Source organism: Eurytemora carolleeae, unplaced genomic scaffold (genome assembly GCF_000591075.1).
Source record: "Eurytemora carolleeae unplaced genomic scaffold, Eaff_2.0 scaffold112, whole genome shotgun sequence".
Classification (NCBI taxonomy): domain Eukaryota; kingdom Metazoa; phylum Arthropoda; class Copepoda; order Calanoida; family Temoridae; genus Eurytemora; species Eurytemora carolleeae.
Genome location: NW_019396053.1, coordinates 297,196 through 320,219, shown reverse-complemented (window position 1 = coordinate 320,219; position 23,024 = coordinate 297,196). Strand labels below are relative to the sequence as shown.

At 31.4% G+C, this 23,024-nt stretch overlaps 1 protein-coding gene across 1 annotated transcript in view; it reads left to right on the top strand.

The window, feature by feature from the left end:
• Positions 1 to 23,024, top strand: part of LOC111705863 (adenylate cyclase type 9) — a 52,843-nt gene that overhangs the window by 5,826 nt on the left and 23,993 nt on the right. The window contains exons 3-21 of the mRNA XM_023478564.1: positions 3,159 to 3,221; positions 5,285 to 5,365; positions 7,350 to 7,447; positions 7,562 to 7,606; positions 8,901 to 8,980; positions 9,727 to 9,796; positions 9,969 to 10,015; positions 11,510 to 11,622; positions 12,799 to 12,880; positions 13,835 to 13,948; positions 15,164 to 15,236; positions 16,762 to 16,805; positions 17,186 to 17,264; positions 18,086 to 18,164; positions 18,777 to 18,841; positions 19,544 to 19,608; positions 20,374 to 20,425; positions 21,141 to 21,231; positions 22,251 to 22,351. Coding sequence (XP_023334332.1) covers positions 3,159 to 3,221; positions 5,285 to 5,365; positions 7,350 to 7,447; positions 7,562 to 7,606; positions 8,901 to 8,980; positions 9,727 to 9,796; positions 9,969 to 10,015; positions 11,510 to 11,622; positions 12,799 to 12,880; positions 13,835 to 13,948; positions 15,164 to 15,236; positions 16,762 to 16,805; positions 17,186 to 17,264; positions 18,086 to 18,164; positions 18,777 to 18,841; positions 19,544 to 19,608; positions 20,374 to 20,425; positions 21,141 to 21,231; positions 22,251 to 22,351 — 1,442 coding nt within the window. The remainder of the gene's footprint in view (positions 1 to 3,158; positions 3,222 to 5,284; positions 5,366 to 7,349; positions 7,448 to 7,561; positions 7,607 to 8,900; positions 8,981 to 9,726; positions 9,797 to 9,968; positions 10,016 to 11,509; positions 11,623 to 12,798; positions 12,881 to 13,834; positions 13,949 to 15,163; positions 15,237 to 16,761; positions 16,806 to 17,185; positions 17,265 to 18,085; positions 18,165 to 18,776; positions 18,842 to 19,543; positions 19,609 to 20,373; positions 20,426 to 21,140; positions 21,232 to 22,250; positions 22,352 to 23,024) is intronic.

Sequence of the window (23,024 nt, the reverse complement as noted above, 5' to 3'; positions counted from 1 at the left end):
CTCTTGTTTTTGTTCTTGTCAGTTTTTCTCCTGTTTTAGTTCTTGTCTGTTTTTCTCCTGTTTTTGTTCTTGTCTGTTTTTCTCCTGTTTTCGATCTTGTCTGTTTTCTCCTGTTTTCGTTCTTGTCTTTTTTCTCCTGTTTTCGTTCTTGTCTGTTTTTCTCCTGTTTTCGTTCTTGTGTGTTTTCTCCTGTTTTCGATCTTGTCTGTTTTCTCCTGTTTTCGTTCTTGTCTGTTTTTATCCTGTTTTCGTTCTTGTCTGTTTTCTCCTGTTTCCGTTCTTGTCTATTTTTCTCCTGTTTTCGTTCTTGTCTGCTTTTATCCTGTTTTCGTTCTTGTCTGTTTTCTCCTGTTTTCGTTCTTGTCTGTTTTTCTCTTGTTTTCCTTCTTATCTGTTTTCTCCTGTTTTCGTTAATTTTGTCATTTTTTCTTGGAATTTCTTTTCTGAATGTTTTTAATTAGATCCGAGTTGTTTAAAACTTTTAATCAAAGATATTCTTCTAAATTAAATATTTAAGAAGAAATCTCAGAAAAACCTGATATTTAATTGAACCCTTCTTTACTTTTTTCCTTTCTTTGCTTACCATTAGCTTCCTTTATTCCCAAGGATTTGGGCCATTTATTCCCCCATCTTCTTGTATTTATAGAGGGATAAATAGTTAGAGAGGTGGGGGATTAATGGTATAAAATCTTTCCCAGCCTCTTTTCCCAACCTAGAGTTGATATTGCAAATTCAAGTTCAACATAACCTTGATTCTTATACAAACTTTTCCAGCCAAACCCAACCAACTTTTCTATCCAAACCCAACCAACTTTTCTATCCAAACCCAACCAACTTTTCTATCCAAACCTAACCAACTTTTCCAGCCAAACCCAACCAACTTTTCTATCCAAACCCAACCAACTTTTCCAACCAAACCCAACCAACTTTACCAACCAAACCCAACCAACTTTTCCAACCAAACTCAATCAACTTTTCTATCCAAACCCAACCAACCTTTTACAAACAAACCAAACCAACTTTTACAAACAAACCAAACCCACTTTTCCAACCAAACCAAACCAACTTTTACAACCAAACCAAACCAACTTTTCCAACCAAACCAAACCAACCTTTTACAAACAAACCAAACCAGCTTTTACAAACAAACCAAACCCACTTTTCCAACCAAACCAAACCAACTTTTCCAACCAAACCAAACTAAATTTTACAATAAACCAAACCAACTTTCCAACCAAACCAAACCCACTTTTCCAACCAAACCAAACCAACTTTTACAATAAACCAAACCAACTTTTCCAACCAAACCAAACTAACTTTTACAATAAACCAAACCAACTTTTAAAAACAAACCAAACCCACTTTTCCAACCAAACCAAACCAACTTTTCCAACCAAACCAAACCAACCTTTTACAAACAAACCAAACCAACCTTTTACATACCAGAACCAACCAACTTCTCTCGCCAACCCCAACTAATTTGACCAGCCAAACCAAACCATTTCCAGGAAAACCCAACTTGCTCATGCCAAACCCAATCAGCATTAGCTATTCATTTATGTTTAAAAACATTTTATAAAAACAATAGAATAAAAATAGTTTTTTCCTTTTTTACTTTTTCCTCTGATTATATATAAATGATTGCGTTTAAATTTTTTTTATGTTTCAAAGCATTTTCTAAAAATTATTAAGAATTTAAACAGCTAAAAACTCAGGTTTTACTGTTTCTCTTGTTTTTTATAGATAGTGAAGGGTTTCTAAAAATAGTTTATCCACTTATTTTTAAAAGCTTTTTCTCAAATTATGAAAATAAAAATAAATTAAATTTACTTTTTTACTTTTTGTAGATGCTAAAGATTAAAAAAATAGTTGATCTATTTAGGTTTAAAAACATTTTCTAAAAAAAGATAATAAAAATAATTTATATCTACTTTTTACTTTTCCTTTTTGTTATTTAAAAAATGTTAAAGGTGAAGAAAAACATAATTTCTATTTACGTTTTCAAACACATTTTCTAAAAATAATAGGATAATAGGATAACAAATAGATAAAAACCTTTTTTTACCCTTTGATATTTATAGATGCTAAAGGTTTTCTGGTAACATTATTTCCATTTTCTAAAAATAATAAAATATTTAGAATTCTCTGATAAACAAAGTTAACAGAGAATCCGATAAAAAGAAAAGTTTAAAACTTTAATCTGAAAACAAGAACATCCAATTTATTATATTTAAATCTTGAAATTAAATCAATACAATTTTGTTCCTTGATTTAGTTTAACGATTTACAAATCAGGGCCAAAAACTTTAGAATGGTGGATATCGGGATTAATGCTTGATCCTCTCTTTTTCTTAATACCGAGACTAACCTAAACTTGTACTTGTATTCTAAAAAGTGTATAAAATTCAACTAATCAGAGTCGTGTATATACAGAAACAAAAGGAACTCTCCAATTTTAAAAACCGGGTTTTGATTTTTCTCTACTATATCCAAGAAAGAACGGTTTAAAAAGAAAATCAAAAGTGTGCCAAAAAGTTTTCAGCTCAGAGCTGAAAACTTTAGAATGGTGGATATTGGGATTAATGCTTAATCCACTCTTTTTCTTAATCTCGAGATTAAATATTGCTTTTCTCCTCTCATTTTTAATCTCCAGATTAATTATCCGATCAGGATTAAGGATATCCCATTCTAAAGTTTTCAGCTCAGGGCAAACAGTTTGGTTTAGACAAAATATTCAATTTTATCAAAATATTTAAGCTTGATCTGACGTTATGACAAGTTGGTGAAACAATATTTATGATTTGAAAATTTGAAAGAAAGTATTATGTTGAACTTTTCTTTTCTGGTTAAAAATAGAAAAATGTTATAAACAGAATGAAAAGAGAAAATACAAATAAACTCATTGAATCTACTCAGTATTTTGGGGCTCGAACCTTAATATACTTTTTAAAAGGGATATTTGTCTGTATCTTATAACTAAGGATTAATTGAAATCTAAAGTTCAAGAAAAATCAAGAAAATTAAAATGCTGTTTTGACAACCCTGGCATACTAATTGTTTTTTGTAATCCCGATAAAACTTATATTTAAAGTATAACTGCAGTCAAGGAAAATAAAACTGAAGAAAAGTCAGAGAGACACCAAGATTTTTTATTTTAGGTTTGATTCTGATATTCTGGAAGGACAGTTTTGGAGATCTACATTCCCCAGAACTACAAGAAGGTTCGTAGTACTAAATAAATATAATCAAACTAGGCTTTTCAAGCCGCCATTTTTCTTCGTTCTTGTAAAACTTGAAATTTTGCGAATTTTTTGTTAACCTTCCTTTGTAAGTTACCCAAAAAGTTTGGTCCCGATCCATTTGATCGTTTTATTTAACGTTTATTGGATACAAACATGTCATCAGACAACCTATAAATATATATATTAAATTTGTTTTTAATTTTACATTTTTCAAAAGCCAGCTTCACCCAGAAAATTCGGAAATGCAAAAATATTTACAAAAGCGTAATTAGAAAAAAAGAAAAGGCGTCTGTGAAACAAAAAGCCTGTTTGCTTTCATGGCATAAAATTTTAAAACGCTGAAAGTATTTAAGTGAAAGGTAAATGTTTGTAAATTGACATGAAGCACAAATTATTTTCAGCTTTAAATTTGATTTTTTAAGATGAAAAATATTAATGTTAAATGAAATTTAAATGTTTGTACATTTTCCGATTGAATTCAGGAAACTTAAAAAAATCTTAAAATCCTGAAAATATGCAAAAAGTTTATTTTTGAATATTAGAGGAAATTACAAGATTTGATGTAGAAAAAAGTGTTTTAAGGTCGTCGTCTAGGATAATTTGATATTTTCTAGCTTAAAAAGATATTTTTTATTTGAAAATATAAAAGAATTTGTTTAGATGAATATCATATTCTTGAGTTAAATTTGATTTTTTTTAAGATGGAAAATATTAATGCAAACAAATATATGTTTATATATATATACGTTCGATCTATTTTCTATTTATTCATTTTTTATACTTCTTGATATTGTTAAGCTTAGCCTCATGTACCGCTTGCACATTGGTTACTTGCCACAAAATTGTTTTATATGTGGGATAATCCTCCTCGAGTATATCAAGCTTTTAAATAGCATGAGCATGAACTTTAGAATGGTGGATATCGAGATTAATGCTTAATCTCCTCTTTTTATTAATCTCCAGATTAAATATGGCTTATTCTGCTCTTGTTATTAATCTCCAGATTAATTAACAGATCGAAATTAAAGATATCCCATTTTCAGCTATGGATATACAAGAACATGGAAACAAAGAAAAGCTGTCAAGCAAAAACACTTCTCTTTAATTTCTTGTAAACTTGTAGTTCAATTAAAACTTAAACAAAAAGTTTGTCTTCATTATATTGCTATAATCTCCACCACCGTAGTATACTAATTTTTCCGCGGCATTCGATCTTAAATAGGTTAAGAATACGACATTATAAAAATCTTGCTATGTATCCAAATATCTGGGATTCGCTGTTTCCTGAATATGTAATAACATGTAATTTATTTATATAATTATATTTTTGTTTGTGTCTATCCTATATTAGCGCAACATAGCTTTGTTTGTGATATCTCACATGGTTCGAGGGGGTTGGTTTATTCAAACATTTGTGAGTTGTAACGAGTAACGACCAATATAAATTTTGGGAAATGAAGCAAAAATTTCGCAAAATCTTAAGTTTGGGTTTAAAAATGGCGGCTCGGAAACAACATTTTGAAAGATGTAATTGTCGCTAGAAGAAGCTAGAGGTGTGAAGCATTATATATTCCAGTTCTTTTAATGATCTATACATTTGGCTTTTCTAGTTGTTGGCTTGTTATATATTCAATAAAAGTTTAAACTTCTGAACTGTTTAGAAGCTAAAGCGTACAGAGCTGAAAACTTTAGAATTGGATACCTTTAATCCCGCTTAATCTGAATATCCAATGAGGACACTTTTAATTTCCTCCTTAATCCGCTCTTTTTATCTCTTTTTGAATATCTGTACTTTGTTGGACCAATGAGAGTCCACAATTAAATTTCAAATTTATGATTGGATGTTCCGGTTTCTCCAAACGCCACTCGATTGGTAGAGTTATATATCCTTTTGTGGATACAAACTTAATATTATATTAAACTTAAAATTAACAAAAAAGTTTCAATTCTAAAGTTTTCAGCTCTGTACTGTACTGCACTGTAATAAGCACACAGTACAGTGCACTTTGGGCATTAAACCCTTTACAATAAATTTATTACAGATTCCAGTTTGGTTTGGCATATCTTCTACTTCTCTGCCTAACATGGGCCATTTATTTTCCTGTTGTTGCTACCCCTCACTGGTATGTACTCAATTTATGTACAGCTCATGTACAGTTTATGTACAGTTTAATTTCAGTTTATAAGCAGTTTTTATACAGTATATACAGTTTATATATAATATATGCAGTTTATATTCAGTATATACAGTTTATATACAGTATATACAGTTTATATACAGTATATACAGTTTAAATTCAGTATATACAGTTTAATTGCAGTCTATAGCAGTTTTTATACAGTATATACACTACAGTTTATATACAGTTTATACAGTTTGTACACAGTTTACGTACAGTTATTGCACAGTTTATGTACAGTCTGTAGAAGGTTTATATACAGTTTACGTGCAGTTTATGTACAGTTTATGTGAATTTTATGTACAGTTTATATACAGTCTATTGAAGGTTTAAATACAGTTGATATAAAGTTTATATTTGTTTAATAATGCAATATATTATAATCAAATAGTACACAGATAGGACAAGAGTAAAGCTGCCTCATGTCAAATTGAAGTAAAGATTTCTCTCTGATTTTGATATGCAGGCCTGAATTGTGATCTAGTTTTAGAATAAAAAATCAAGATTGAAAAAAACCAATTTTTCTTCTTTTCAATTCTTTCAGTTTTTTTATGCATTTTTGACGTGAGAATTTTCTTTAGTACATTCGGTAAAAAAGTAGAAAACTCTGGAATATGAAAACGAATATAAAACTCAATTTATTACTCTAAAAAGTGCAATGAACAATGAACATGATGCACAGCAATTGTTCAGTGTAAACAGAACCATTTCACTTAATAAGTGATTCAATAACTTTCTGGTAAAGCTATTTGCTTTGAAACAACATCAAATGCACTTAAATATTTCTTTAATGTCGTCTTCATTTTTCATAGTTTTCTGGTTCTCCCTGTATTAAGATGGTTCATGCTTCACTTCAGCGATTCAAATCTTTTAATAGAGATCGCAACTCTTGTGTGGATTATCATTATTGTTTAAAGAGAGAGACCGGCTAGACATGTTAGTTAAGCTGAAAGTGCAGAACTGTAGACAAGAACTTTAGGATTAATTTGACACCAATAAGATATTTTCACAGTGTAAAATTTCAAATAAGAGCGTTAAGCCAGTTTGCAATATTTTACCTGTTGTTTCAGTCAGCAGAAGAAAGATTTTTCTACAATTTTTAAATAACATGAACAAAACAAGAAACAAATACTATTCTTCAAACTAGTTTTATGTATACAAACATGTTGAGATAAATAATGAACTTACATTATTGAAAAAAGTTACTAAAATTAATTTTAAATCTTGCAGATTTATGAATTTTTTTGNAATATGTTCCTAAATAGGAAATTAGTCTATAAGATAATCTTTACATGTTTAGATGTATATATCAATATCTAATAGTAATATGATAACTTCAATGTTGGATCTCGAGATTCACAACATACAAGTTCTGATTTCAGGTTGAGAAAGTTAAAAAAAAATATGTTTAAAGTCCTTTTAAGTATTGTCAATATTAATAGAACACCTTGTATATTGTATTGTGTATTCTGCATATATAATGAATAGTTTCCATTTCTCTTCTTAAACTAGTTAAAAGCAGAATAATTAGCAGCCTGTTTATCTTTAATCTATCTTATACTTTCTTCCAAAGTGAATAGATGTAAGGTGGGGAAAAAGGGTTGGTTTGTACATTTTTGAATCTAGGTATATGTTCCTTATATCTAGGTATATGTTCATTACATCAAGGTGTATGTTCTTTATATCTAGGTGTATGTTCCTTATATCTAGGAATGTGTTCCTTATGTCTAGGTATATGTTCCTTATATCTAGGTATATGTTCCTTATATCTAGGTATATGTTCCTCATATATAGGTATACGTTCTTATATCTAGGTATATGCTCCTTATATTTAGGTATGTGTTCCTTATTTCTAGGTATATGTTCCTTTTATACAGGTATGCTAAAGGTTTACATAATATGAGGGTTGTTACTATATTTATTGCAGGTATATGTTTCTTGTATCTTCTCTATCTGCTGGAACGATTGTGTTCCTAATGTTCCTGGTGACTGTAACGCCTCTCTACACAAAACACTGTTTTAAAGGAACAAAAAAACAAAAATAAATTGTTCTGTTGAATTTTTAAATTTATTTTGGTAAGATGAATATGTTTCATTAAATAATAAAGATAATTTCTTATTTTTGATTTGATTTGTTAGTGTCGTTTCTTCTCTGTGTTCTTCTATGTTCCCTTTCCCTTCTAGGAACACACACAAATTATCAATATTCAGTGGAACCCATAAATCTGTGGAATAGGAAGACGACAGTATTTAATAGTCCATTGAACATGAACCAGAGCCATGGTGCAGTGTACACAGACCCATTTTCCAACACATTGAATTTAAAATTACGAGTATAACTATTTGCTACACAACAATATCACACACACTTAAGATTATTAAAATATTGTCGAACTTTTCAACAGTTTTTTGGGTCTCACCGTAGGAACAGAGTGGTGACAGAGAGGGGTTAAAAATAAAGTATTCTAAACTATACAGTAAATACCAGAAAACTGTAGAATAGGAAGACGTCATTAAAGCTATTCTGAAGTCAATTTGATGTTGTTACAAAGCAAATAGTTTTACGAGTAAATTATCAAGTCATGTAATTAGTGAAACGGGCCTGTTTACACGGCAAAATTGCCGCGCCTTAAGTTCATTGGACTATTTAAAGCCATTACTTGAGTCTAAAAGTCGACTTCCTATTCCAGAGTTTTCTGGTTATCACAGTAGAAAACTAAAAAAAGACGATCCTGTTATTTGTTATTTTTAAAACAAAAGCTTTGGATTTATTTCTCAAAATAACTAATCGAGTCAAAAATTAAAAAGATGAATCCAAAATTCTATTTGTACTTTTTTATACAGGGTGTCCCAATATACATGGGAATTCAGTAACAAATTCGATATTGTCTTTTTAAATAATTCTTTGATTTAGTAAAGTGATACCTACTGAGAAAGCTGTAATCTGTAAGAGTTTCGTCTGCTACAATTTGATTGTTTATGTTTTGACTGCATACGGTTGTACTTAGTAAAACAAAAAAATTACAGTATACAAACAGAGTAAACTTTTCCGTCTTCAGTGTTCATCTTGCGGAGACATTATTGACATATCTTTACAGCCATTTACCGTTTTCATAAATAAACTCTAGCAGACATAATAATATTATGGCTTTTGAAATAAGGTATTACAATGCTAATTCATGACGAAGACGATATCGAATTCGTCACTGAATTCCCATGTTTATTGGGACACCCTGTAGATAGCTGTGGGATTCCATTTAGTTAAATAAACGAGACATATAGTCAAAACAAATTTTGAAATGGACAAAAGCATTTAAATTATGAGAGGATGAAAAAACAATTGGTCTAAAGCAGAGACGGTTTCAATCCAAATTTATATATTAAAAATAGTAATAAAATTTTAAATTGGTCAGAAGAGGCATTAAATGATTAAATCTGTGTCCATGTTGTTTTAATCTAATTTGTGTACCTGGCTCAGTGTACCTGAACCTACCAATAGCTGAGGTCAGGAATGGGCAAACCGAGGAGTTCTCCAGCAATTTTAGTTTACATAATCAGGTAATTATAAACTTTTTAGTGTAGATAGCTTTTCTAGAATTTGGCGGATTTCGGTAGTTTTGATTTAAAAAACGGTGGGAGAAACTTGAGAATGAAAGCAACCGTCATCTAAGCACTCAAGGAACAGATTTAAGATTCAAAAGTTTCCCCCGCCCCCCGGATAATTCTAATGTTACATTTACTATATAACTTAATTTTCCAGATTAAAAACATTTTAATGGACTGTAAGCGGAAATTAAAATGATCCTTCATGCAAAGATGGCAATGGGCGATTAACACTGATACCTTTTGTCTGGTCATCGAGTAGATATATCTCTGTATGTACATCTATTGAAAACCGCTTGAATTCCTGTAAAACCCTGTGTACTCTGCGTACAGTGCGAACTTTACACACCTGATCCGTTTCTTGTGTTTCTTAAAATCCCTAGTGACTGAATATTTTTCATTAAAAGCGGTTTTTAAAATATCTGTCAAGTCTAGAAAGTAAGTATTGATATGTTTTAGAAATAAAACAGGTTGCAAACAAATTCTTCACTCTTTTAACATTAAAAGCGTATCTGTAAATTTAATGAGGATACGTCCGACAACATTGATCAGTCAACAGTTTAAAGGGTACTGTCGTGAATCGAACACACTACTCTACAAATGGAGGGTCGCTTGAAATTACGCCTACAGAGGAATTCAAAATTAAATCCTATGTGACAGTCTCTCAATTTTTGTTTTCTTTAAAACATATTTTTGTTTAGAAATCCTTGTATGGGTTTGAAGATCTCACTAAAGAAGAATACATTCAGCTTATTTCATCAAATACATTAGGAATATATCATTTAGACTTTTTAACAAAACTTTCAACATTTCTTATTCTGATTCCTTTCTTCTACGGTAGTTCTTCATCCTACCTCCTACCTCCTACCTCCTACCTCCTACCTCCTACCTCCTACCTCCTACCTCTTACCTCCTACCTTCCTAAATGTGTATACTGAACTAGGAACCACGGATATCAGTGAAGCAGGACTTTTTGCACTGTATGTTGAGGTAACTCTTTGGTGCATTGAGTTTTTATTGCGTTTTTTTTGGTGTGCATTGATTTTTTTGTCTGCTGAGTTATTTTTGTGTGTGTTTATGTGCTTTTGTAAATGTATAATGAATGATATTTTTAAAATATCTTTTACAGGCATTTTTTGTTAACGTTTTTTCGAATAATAAGGGAATTTTCAGCTTAACCCCAGTTTTACAAAAATTAAAATATCTGAAACTAGATCCAGTTTATCAGCTTTATATTCTTACTATGTTGGGAACCCAAATATCTGAAACTAGATCCAGTTTATCAGCTTTATATTCTTACTATGTTGGGAACCCAGTTTAAAAGTAAACTTCAACCTAGAACTTTTTTTTATATGATGTAGGCAAAAAATTTAAAAAATATATATTAAAAGGCGTTCTGCGCAAAAAAAAACATAATTTCTGTGGAAAAAAATATTTTTGGTGGTTGAAACAGAAAAGAAAAATTGGACATTAAAAGGCAAATTTCAATTGTTTTTCATACTTTTTTTTTTTTTACCCAAAAATGCACCAATTAAAACCTTTAAAATTATTTTGATATTCTACGCAATCAAACCTAACTTCTGAAGGAAAAAATTATTTTTTTTAATTTCTGGGGTGGGGGGAATATTTTTCAAGAAAGGAGCTTAGTTTTTCACACCATCTTAAATTTTCTAATCCCTATTTTTTTTAAACCTGATGTTGTAAACCTTATTTCAAACTTAGAATTTTTCATGGTTCATTTATAGTTTATAGAATTTATAGTTTAAAATATCAAAGATCTAAGACATCGGGTTGCACAGATATAGGGATTTTAATTTTGGAGTTTTTGACAATATCTCATTTCCTTTACAAATCTGATATTTATCAACAAATATATATGTTTTAAATCAAGTAAAGTCTAGGTATGAAAGATATACGGTTCTTTAATATAGATAAAAAACGAATCAGTACTTTTGTTAAATACGGGTTTTTAGGGGGGGGGGCACACAATCTTCTAGGGGTGCATACAAAAACTTCGACGCGCTCAAAAGGTGACCTCCCCCCCCCCTAAACTAAAGCTCTCGTACGCCCTTGAGTTTGACATATCTAAGGTATACACGACATTGGGTTGCAAAGATATAGAGTTTAGAAAATCAGAGTTTGTGGCAAAGACTCAATTCCTTTACTAATTTTGATTCACAACCAAACTATCCATTCAAATTGATGATCCTGAGAACCAGAATACTGAAAGCTTTCTCTAAAATGTTTAATAAAATCGGCTTATACTTCTTAAAGATAAGGATGGTATATCAGACATTTTTAAGTCCGAACTTGCAAAGAACACATGCAGACAAAAAAACATTTTTTAGAGTTTAGAGTTTAGAGTTTAGAGCCACTCTTTGGTGTTACAAACATTTTGAAAAAGGTTAACAATCCCTTTGAAAGTGGTTCCAATTATTCAAGTCAGTTTGTTTTTATGAAAAAATGAAAATATTTTATATTTAGGTTCTTCTTCTCGTATACACTGTAATCCCTCTGCCTTTGTACCTGACCCTGCTAGTTGGGTTTTCTTATACCTGCTTATTCGAGATCGTAGCGGTCACACGGCTACCTGCCAGGTATAGACAGTTCAATAGAGTACCTGCCAGGTATATACAGTTCAATAGAGTACCTGCCAGGTATAGACAGTTCAATAGAGTACTTGCCAGGTATATACAGTTCAATAGAGTACCTGCCAGGTATAGACAGTTCAATAGAGTACCTGTCAGGTATATACAGTTCAGTAGAGTACCTGCCAGGTATATACAGTTCAATAGAGTACCTGCCAGGTATAGACAGTTCAATAGAGTACCTGCCAGGTATAGACAGTACAATAGAGTACCTGCCAGGTATAGACAGTACAATAGAGTACCTGCCAGGTATTGACAGTACAATAGAGTACCTGCCAGGTATATAAAGTTCAATAGAGTACCTGCCAGGTATATACAGTTCAATAGAGTACCTGCCAGGTATAGACAGTTCAATAGAGTACCTGTAAGTTATAGACAGTACAATAGAGTACCTGCCAGGAGTACAATAGAGTACCTGCCAGGTATAGACAGTACAATAGAGTACCTGCCAGGTATATACAGTTCAATAGAGTACCTGCCTGGTATATACAGTTCAATAGTGTACCTGCCAGGTATAGACAGTTCAATAGAGTACCTGCCAGGTATAGACAGTGCAATAGAGTACCTGCCAGGTATAGACAGTTCAATAGAGTACCTGCCAGGTTTATCAGTTCAATAGAGTACCTGCCAGGTATAGACAGTTCAATAGAGTACCTTCCAGGTATAGACAGTTCAATAGAGTACCTGCCAGGTATAGACAGTTCAATAGAGTACCTGCCAGGTATAGACAGTTCAATAGAGTACCTGCCAGGTATAGACGGTACAATAGAGTACGTGCCAGGTATAGACAGTACAATTAAGTACCTGCCGGTTATATATATAGTACAATAAAGTACCTGCCAGGTATATACAGTACAACAGAGTACTAGCTTAGTATGTACAGCACTATTCATATCATAAAATATTAAGGCGTTTATTTATTTGTTTTCCAATAAAATTATATATTATCAATTATCCTAAAGATATCTACCAAATTTACTGAATAAAATATAGCGCTCATCAAGGGGAAAATTAATGGAACATATTCACCCCTGGGGGGTTTAAAGTATTATTAGGATAAGGAGTATGAGAAGGGTAATCAGTTTCTTCTCATTGCTTCAAAGTTTTGAAAATATTCTATTTTAGGAATTATATGACAATGATTGTTCAAGTTCTGTTGCATATTTGTGTACACGTGATAGGTTGTCATATACTCATCATGACGCAGGTAATCATCATCATCATCATCAATATTATTAAACCATTAATGAATGAGATTTTCTTACTTTAAGATGAAAATTGATCTTTCTAAACTTTGGTTTCTCTTCAATTATTACTTGCAAATTTTTGCAACAGAAACGACGACGGAAATTGAAAAATTGTACACTTTTTAATACAGAAAAACAAGGATGTTTTTCTTAGTGTTACTTAATTAAGGCCTTTAAGGGTGTCGTTGTGAATCTGACTTACAATTACGTCTACACTTCTAACCTAAACTAATCCCCTAATTAATTTATTACAAATATAAATGTTAACTAATGAGAGAATATAAAAACTGTCTATATATATTCCTTAACTGGTCCAGCAAGTTTCAACAAAAAATATCATGAGTGAAGAAAAAGAAAATTTTATTTGTTAAAAAATCAGTAAATCTAGCTCTGGACAAAGATTTTTTAATTAAATGTTAATTTAAAAGACAACACACAAGGTTTCTAGAAATTTATGAGCACAATGCTTTTTTGATAATAGTTATTTTATCCGCTGATTCCCAGAATTTTTTCTTTCAAATTGAACAAAGGATATTACTGGAAAACAGACTCCAAATCTTGGCTCTCTTTCTTTTCTAAAATTTTGATTCAATATTTCTACTTAGCCCGTCAATATTAAACAAAAGAAGAAAAGGAATAAAAGCTTTTTCATCTTAATTCTTTAAGATTGTTTTCATTTTTTATTCATAATTTCTTTCTTCTTCTTTAAATTTTCTTTTATTTTAATTAAAGGTCAACGCTTTTCGGTTGTTAATCCCCATTCTGTGATCCTGATCCTGAGATCCTGATCCTGATCCTGAGATCCTGATCCTGAGATCCTGATCCTGAGATCCTAAGATCCTTATCCTAAGATCCTGATCCTGAGATTCTGATCCTGAGATCCTGATTTTGATCTTAATCCCTGAATTGTCTAGGTCCGGATGAGGGACACGTTTATGAAGGTTGGGCAGAGTTTGCTTGTGAAAAGACAGCTAGGAATGGAGAAACAACTGAAGGAGAAAATGATTCACAGCGTTATGCCTCCCAAGGTATGTGATTCTGGTATTACGCACTATTACGCACTAATTTTGATAAAAAAAACTTTAATGGAACTGAGATGGAATTTAAAGAATTGGAGTTGCGGTTTAAATCCGCCAAAACCCGGTTCAAATTAAGCGCCGGTTTAAATCTTGAAACATTTGATACAATTTTAAGTGGAACCAACCATATTTAGACCGCGGCTTAAATTTAAACCGCCGCTTAAATTCTTTAAATTCGGCCACTGAACACTTTAATCAAATTCTTGTTTTTTAACCCCCTGTTACTGTAAACTGTAATCCTTTGATTTTTCTTACGTTGACAATTTTATCGAGCAGAAAAGTTTAAACTTACAAAAAAAACAGGATTAGATGATGGTTGTGGTTTGGTTCAAGGATGGTTTGGTTAATGAATGGTTTGGTTAATGAATGGTTTGGTTAATGAATGGTTTGGGTAATGAATGGTTTGGTTAATGAATGGTTTGGTTAATGAATGGTTTGGTTATTGGATGGTTTTTTTAATGATTGAATTGGTTAAAGGATGGTTTGTTTAATGAATGGATTGGATAATGAATGGTTTGTTTAATGAATGGATTAGATAATGAATAGTTTGTTTAATGAATGGATTGGATAATGAATGGTTCGTTTAATGAATGGATTGGATAATGAATGGTTTGTTATAGGATGGATTGGATAATGAATGGTTTGTTTAATGAATGGATTGGATAAAGGATGGTTTGTTTAATGAATGGATTGGATAATGAATGGTTTGGTTACTGAATGGTTTGGTTAAAGGATGATTTGGTTAATGAATGCACTGGTTAAAGGATTGTTTGGTTAATGAATGGTTTGGTTAATGAATGGTTTGGTTAAAGGATGGTTTGGTTAATGAATGGTTTGGTTAATGAATGGTTTGGTTAATGAATGGTTTGGTTAATGAATGGTTTGGTTAAAGGATAGTTTGGTTAATGAATGGTTTGGTTAATGAATGGTTTGGTTAATAAATGGTTTGGTTAAAGGATGGTTTGGTTAATGAACGGGTTGGTTAATGAATGGTTGGTTAAAGAATGGTTTGGTTAATGAATGGTCTGGTTAATAAATGGTTTAGTTAAGGTTGCGGATTAGTTAAGGAATGATTTGGTTAATGAATGGTTTGGTTAATAAATGGTTTGGTTAATAAATGGTTTAATTAAGGTTGCGGATTAGTTAATTAATGGTTTGGTTAAGGTTGCGGATTGGTTGATGAAGGGAGGGCATGGAGGAGATGAAGATGATGATATGGATATAGATTCGGAAACAGGTATTTAACTTTTTATTCCAAACACATAACAGTACTGGCAAGAAAAGTGATTTAAATATAAATTCCGTCGAATCCAATGGATGGATAACTAAAGTTGAAGGCTCAACAGCTTACCCCTCGAATTTAAAAGTTGCTAAAGTAGAAATCGATATCAAGCTTTGCAGATTAGCGCTTATCTTCTTATAAAAAAGTGTATATGTTGTAAAGTTGAAAGAACAATGATAGGTTTAACTGGCCAAAAGGAAGAAAAGAGAACAACACTAGACGGAGAGAGAAATAAAGTCATAAATTAGAAAAATTATTAGAGAACTAAAAATTAGAAAAATAATTCGAATATGATATTAGAAATCACTTTATTGTGACTTTATGGAAGAAACGTGAAAATGTAGAAGAGAGTTGATTGAATTGAGTAAAAAGAATATTTTAATATGAAATATAATCTTTATGAAGTGTTAAAGCAGGAAATAAAGAAGAATTAAATGCACAGCAATATTGTAAAAAGATAGAATTCATTAACAGAGGATGGATGTTATCGAAGAAATAAGACATTAGAGAAGGAAGGATATAGGGATATTATTACAGGGACATTACAGAAGGAAGGATATAGGGATATTATTAAAGGGACATAAGAGAGGGAAGGATATAGGGATATTATTACAGGGACATTACAGAAGGAAGGATATAGGGATATTATTAAAGGGACATAAGAGAGGGAAGGATATAGGGATATTATTAGAGGGACACAAGAGAGGGAAGGATATAGGGATATTATTAAAGGGACATAAGAGAAGGAAGGATATATGGATTTTATTAAAGGGACATAAGAGAAGGAAGGATATAGGGATATCATTAAAGGGGACATAAGAGAGGGAAGGATATAGGGATATCATTAAAGGGACATGAGAGAAGGAAGGATATAGGGATATTATTAAAGGGACATAAAAGAGGGAAGGATATAGGGATATCATTAAAGGGACATAAGAGAAGGAAGGATATAGGGATATCATTAAAGGGACATAAGAGAAGGAAGGATATATGGATATTATTAAAGGGACATAAGAGAAGGAAGGATATATGGATATTATTAAAGGGACATAAGAGAAGGAAGGATATAGGGATATCATTAAAGGGACATAAGAGAAGGAAGGATATAGGGATATCATTAAAGGGACATAAGACGTAATTTTAAGTGTTCCTCCCTTTATAGGGGGGCATGTCTGATTCACAACGGTAAGCAGTTATCTAAGGAACAAAAGGGAAAAAACGTTCGAATTCGGACAATTTCTTTCAGTGTCTCTCCTGCATAATTCTCTTATATAGGGAGACAAAATTTAAAAATCTATTTTTTCATTTAAAAAAACTTAGGATATCTCAATAATCCATAATAGACAATGGTTGTGAATCGAATATGCAACTCCTTTAATGGAGAGTATCTTGAAATTATGTTTTAGTGATTTTAATATTAAAAAGAACGAAATGAGCAAAAAAGGATAAATTTCCAAAATTTGAAAAAATAATATTTTAGGTTCAATGATGAGAAAAATCTCCAGTCCTAGATCATCAAACCAGGTTTTTATCCCTACTAGCTCAAGTGCCCGGCGGTACCTGTGGAATTTTAAAAATTTACAACAAATGTTTAGAGTCTATGTCATCCCCGGAATATCCATGGCCCATGGGTTCCCTAAAAATGTCAGTCAATTTGGTCCTGTCGTATAGACCTCTACAGCGAACATATTAAATATATATATACGAACAAAGCGCTTTATTATATAGATTGAATATTCTATTTTTCCTTATCTTTAAATTTTTTATGCAGACACGATATTCAACCTTTAGATTTCAGCTTGACTCCCTCCCCTTCTATCACTATATCTATATCTAATAGTGAATATTGAATAATGTTTGGTCCAGTCTATGACTATATTATCCAATATGTTGAACTATTTTAGGGAGATTTACGGACGATGTTTCGTCCGTTTAATATGAATGCAATGGACAATGTTTCGATTCTGTTTGCAGATATTGTAGGTAGAAGATTTATCTATATCTAACTAGTAATCTCTGTTTCTTTTATGTCCGATCATAACTCGTAAACCCCTTGACCGATTTGCCTCAAACTTCGTGGAGCTCAGTAGAATTACGTCAATGTTCTGATAAGAATTCTAAGTTGAGTGAGTTGACTTGCAAGGCAAAGCTGGGTTGCCAAGCTTGGTTTCTATATGATAAAAACATTCAAATAAACAACTGTCTTGTATTTATGAGATATAATATCTTGTATTCCATTCGTATTCTTGAAACTAGTTTAAAGTTTAAATTCTAACAATTGAACTTTTACCGTATTCTCTTTAAAAAGTTTACAACTTGACTTAAAACTTTTTAATTCACTAGCTTAAGCTTTAGGCTCCAATTTTCAACAAAAACTCTGAACCCTGGAATCTCTTTCTCAGAAAAAAATTGTTAAAATCTTTGTTTATTACCTCAATTGCCTCGATATTTCATCGTAATGTTTTTAAATTTCTAAAACTGAATTTACTTTTCTTCATGTTTGTCCAAGGATTTACCAAAATGTTTATGTTTGTCCTAGGATTTACCAAAATGTTCATGTTTGTCCAAGGATTTGCCAAAATGTTCATGTTTGTCCAAGGATTTAAATGTTCATGTTTGTCCAAGGATTTGCCAAAATGTTCATGTTTGTCCAAGGATTTACCAAAATGTTTGTGTTTGTCCAAGGATTTACCAAAATGTTTATGTTTGTCCTAGGATTTACAAAATGTTTATGTTTGTCCAAGGATTTACCAAAATGTTTATGTTTGGCCTAGGATTTACCAAAATGTTAATGTTTGTTCTAGGATTTACCAAAATGTCGACCAACAAGACTGCTAGTCAATTGGTTGGATTACTCAATGATCTCTTTGGTAGATTTGATAGGTAGATACTTCTGAGCTTGTCTTATTTTTATGACCAAGACTCTGACCTTGACATTTTCCTTGACCTAGACCTTGACCTTGGCCTTGACCATGGGTTTGACCTGGAACTAGTTCATGATCTTGACCTTGACCTTGAGCTTGACCTGGACCAAGTTCATGATCTTGATCTTAACCTTAAAGTTGACAATAATTGACCTTGACCTTGACCCCGACTTTGATCTTTACCTTGATCTTAAAAATAACCTTGATCTTAACTTTAACCTTTACCTTGACCATGATCTTCACTGATACCTAGACCTTATTATTCATTAGCACTAATTGATTTACCCTTTATCTTGATATCGTCATTGATATTCATAATTATCTTGGCTTTTACCTTGACCTTAATATTGACCTCGACCTTGATATGACTTGGCGTTATCTATCTTGACCTTGAACTTGACCTTGACCTTGACCTTTGTCATGACCTTAGGCTGTCAGATCTTACCTTTGACCTGAACCTTGACCTTGATTTTGACCTTGAACTTGACTTTGACCTTGACCTTGACCTTGACCTTGACCTTGACCTTGACTTTGACCTTGACCTTGACCTTGACGTTTCACTTGTGTATAGATTATGTCTTTGCTGTTCATGTGAGAAGATTAGTACTCTTGGAGATTGTTACTACTGTGTGTCAGGTATACGTCGTCATATTAAAATTTATTGCGGGATTTATTAAAAAATCTAATTTAAAAAGTTAATTTTTAAAATAATAATCATAGAATACCACTAGCCCTGGCATTTTTTTGTCTTTTTGATTTCAAAATTACTGACGTTGTTGAATTTCGATTTCAATTTATCAATCTTAACAAATTGTCATTATAAAGTTTTCAATTATCTCTGTAGCTAAGAATTTTTAAATAAAAATTTACACTTTAGGAAAAATCTTCTTCAATGAATAATTTTATTTTAAACTTGGAATATATTTCACACAAACTAAGCATTGCTTTCCATTTCATTTTGATGTAAATTCGGTTCGCTCTGGAAAAATGGATCCAGATTGAACATTTCTTACTGATTGTTTTAATAAATTAATAGTTTTCAAATTTTTTCCTTTTTTTCGCTTTGTTTAGTTTTCAATTTTTTTCTTGTTTTCGCTTATTTTTATGCCATCACTTAATGGCCAATCAACTATTAGGACATTTTTAATAATCTCTCATTCTTCAATCATTAGTTCAGACTTGTGTTTTGGAGCAACATTTTTTAACAGTTTTTGATTGATATTTTGCACTTTAAATCCGGATTAGTAAATCCATACATTTTTCTGGATCTGGATCCCGGGATGCCAAAATGTTGCGGACCCAATGGATCCTGATCCTCTGGACTGGATATATGTTTAGGGTGTCCTGAACCCACGCCAGACCATGCTGCTAACTGTGTAGAAATGGGTTTATCAATGATAAAGGTAAATTACGACAGATAAATGCTTTTGTTTAAAGGGACTGTGAAGGAAAAATGAAAGGGGTTATATGCTGAAAGCTAATCACTTTGGCTCTCGATCACGACCCATGAAACTTATATCTGATGTTCCTATCACGAGAAATTGATACTATACAACTTTGTCAAATTTATACGAAAATTAATGTATAAACAATTTTGTATAAAAGTGGTGGGTTTAAACAGATCAAATTCAGCAAGTATGCAACCAATCTGAAAACTGTGATATCCCAGAGAAAGCTAATTGTAACTTAGGTTTACTCCAATTCTAATTTTATATTTGTTATTTCTATTTTTAATAGATTTAATTCATAATATTATTTATACGTCTTTATTACTTGACCAGAAATTCCACCAATGGCAGTGCAGTAAAGTGGTCACGTGATACAGTATACTGCTCTGCCATTGTTGATAGTTCTGGTCACGTGATTTAAGTTTAAGATTTTCTAAATTTTACATATGTGAACTTTCGTATAATTTTAACACAGTTTTAAATAAATTTCTCGAGACAGGAACATCAGATCAAACTTTCATGGGTACCGATCAAGAGCTAAAGGGATTAGCTTTCAGCCTATACCCCCTTTCATTTTTCCTTTACAGTCCCTTTAAATTTATTTTTATTTTTTATTGATCTAAACATACATTTATTTGTGGACTTTTGTGCATCAATTTATTTTAATTTTTCTGTTTTTAATGAATCTCAGTCAAGCAAGTAATATTTAAAATATTTTAGGCAATAAAAGAGTTTGATGAGGATTGTAATGAGAGTGTAAATATGCGTGTAGGTAGGAGGAATCTTTTCACATTTTTTCATAATTTAATTAAACCACTCATTGTGTTTTGTGGTGAGCAAAGTTTGAAATTTATTAATGTGGTTTGGGTAATTACTGAAAAGTGTGTGAAAAAGTGCTTAGTTTAATCCACTTTTCAAAAAGAAGTAAAGTGATAACCAGAAAATTCCGAAATAGGAAGACGACTTTATAGCAATACTTCTGTGCAAATAGTTTTATTAGACACTTATAAAATACTAATCAAGTGAAAGGGGTCTGTTTACATTGCACAATTTCCGTGTCCTATGCTGATTGGACTACTTAAAGTCATATTATGAGTCTAAAAGTCGTCTTCCTATTTTAGAGTTTTCTGGTTATCACTGTATTTAAACCAGACAAAGCTAGTTTAATTATCTCTTTCTCCTTTTCTTAATTCTTTAACTAAGGTTTACTTTATGCATCATCGGTTCATATATTTTGTAGATTAAAGAAAAAATTGAATTTTATTGAAAATACAAATGTAATTCCCCCTTTAAAAGGTTTACCCTATATCCTTCAAAAGTTAAAAGCCTCGAACTGTTTTATTTTTTATAAATGTAATAAATTCGCATTTCTACTCGTAAACTTTAACACAGTCTCCTAAAATAACCTTTTCTCACCCCTATTTATTGGTATAAGTTAAAAAAATTATTTTATAAAGCCGATTTTCCATTTAAAAACTGTTTGATAGGAATCCATACTGGAACAGTGCTGTGTGGAATTGTCGGGAAAAAAATGTTCAAATTCGACGTTTGGTCTAACGATGTAACTTTAGCTAACAAGTAAGTTCTTTAGTCAAATTTTCAAGAATTTACCGAAAGAATATCAAAATTAAGAATATTTTATTCGACATTTAGAACAGAAGGTAAGGAACGAAAATCTTGGATGAAAATATTATTTTCATATTTTTGAACAAATCATTAGAAATTTTGAAATGATTTTAGGAGGTTGATATTGCGAACAAAATATATTTTCTAGAAAAAGAAATTTTGGTGCATTTTCCCACAATTAATTTTTAAACTAAGATACTGAAAATTTTTTTGATACCATATTGCCATAGGTTTGATTTATTATGAACATTAATCTTATATTTTAAAGAAAATGTAAATTGATAAGATAAGATACAATTTTAAGACTCCAACTGAAAATTAAGATTTTATTTTGTTACAAACCCTGAAACCTGTGTTTTAATTTAAGTGGAAGGATTTTTTCCTGTGATTCCTGGAAATAAATGGCAATCTTTTTAAAAAATAAATTAAGCACATCTTGCGTATAAATATTTCAACAATTACAATCTCTTCTGCGAAGAAGCTGACGTACTTAGGATTACTACAACAAAGATTACAAGGGTACTGTTGTGAATAGGACAAGGATAACTACAACAAAGATTACAAGGGTACTGTTGTGAATCAGACATCCTATTTTTTTTTTAAAAATTAAGTGTCAATTAAAATCAGATCTACAGCCCTTTGTATTCTATACAATGATGATTTCAGAGCCCAAAACTTAAGACAGGGTATCGTCATGAAAACCAGTTTTGGAACCCGGGTTTCAAGAATGGGGTTCGGCAGTTTTGTTGAAATCAACATTTTTGTTATAAAATATAATTTCATTTAGTTTCTTCATATTCTCCATTTTTTCGAATCTCTTAAATCAAAATCTACACAAAAGTTAAGACCCCCTGCCCCCCCAACAAGGAAACTCGGGAGTTTCGTGTTACGATACTCTTTTAAATTTCGGGCTCAGAGATCATTACAAAATTTCATCAGTTAATGATCAATTACATGTATTTTATGTCCAGGTTAGAGAGTACAGGAGAGCCTGGAAGAGTACATATTAGCGCAAAAACCTACGCTTTTTTAGTTGAAGATTATTTTGTACAACCAGGAGAGAAATTTAAAGGTATTATAGGTTTAACGTTAAACTGAAGTGAATTTCACTTTCTATATTTTCAATCAGAGCTGGGAAGTTTTGAAGGATGGATATTGGGATTAATGCTTGATCCACTCTGTATCTTAATCTCAAATTCTCAAGATTAAATAATGCTTGTTCGCCTCTTGTTTTTAATATCCAGATTAATGAACTGATCGGGATTAAGGATATCCCATTCTAAAGTTTTCAGCTCAGAACTCCTTTTATTGACCATCTATATAGGGAAGAACAAAAATGTTTTGAATTTCTAATATGTAACCAGAGAAAGGTTAGAGTAACTGGTTAAGCTTGCTTTCCTCTATACTAAGGAATAAAAGCTAAATTAGAGTTGCTACGAGGTCAAAAAGTCGTAATTGTAATATCGCTTAAGAATGACCTTCTTCCGTCTGTCTAGTTCATTATGTTTTAGCTTTTACATTAAATTTTAAATTTGAAGAAGAAAAAGTATTTCAGCCATTGTCCAGCCATTGACTTTTAGATTTAACCTCTAATATACAGGGTGTCCCACGAAACATGACAATAGGAATACGACTTGAAAGTCGTCTTTGGTATTTGAATTTATTTGTGACATTTAGTCTTCTATCTACTTTAACATGTATGATTCCTAAAACAATTATCACATAATTGTGCAAATAGTTTTATT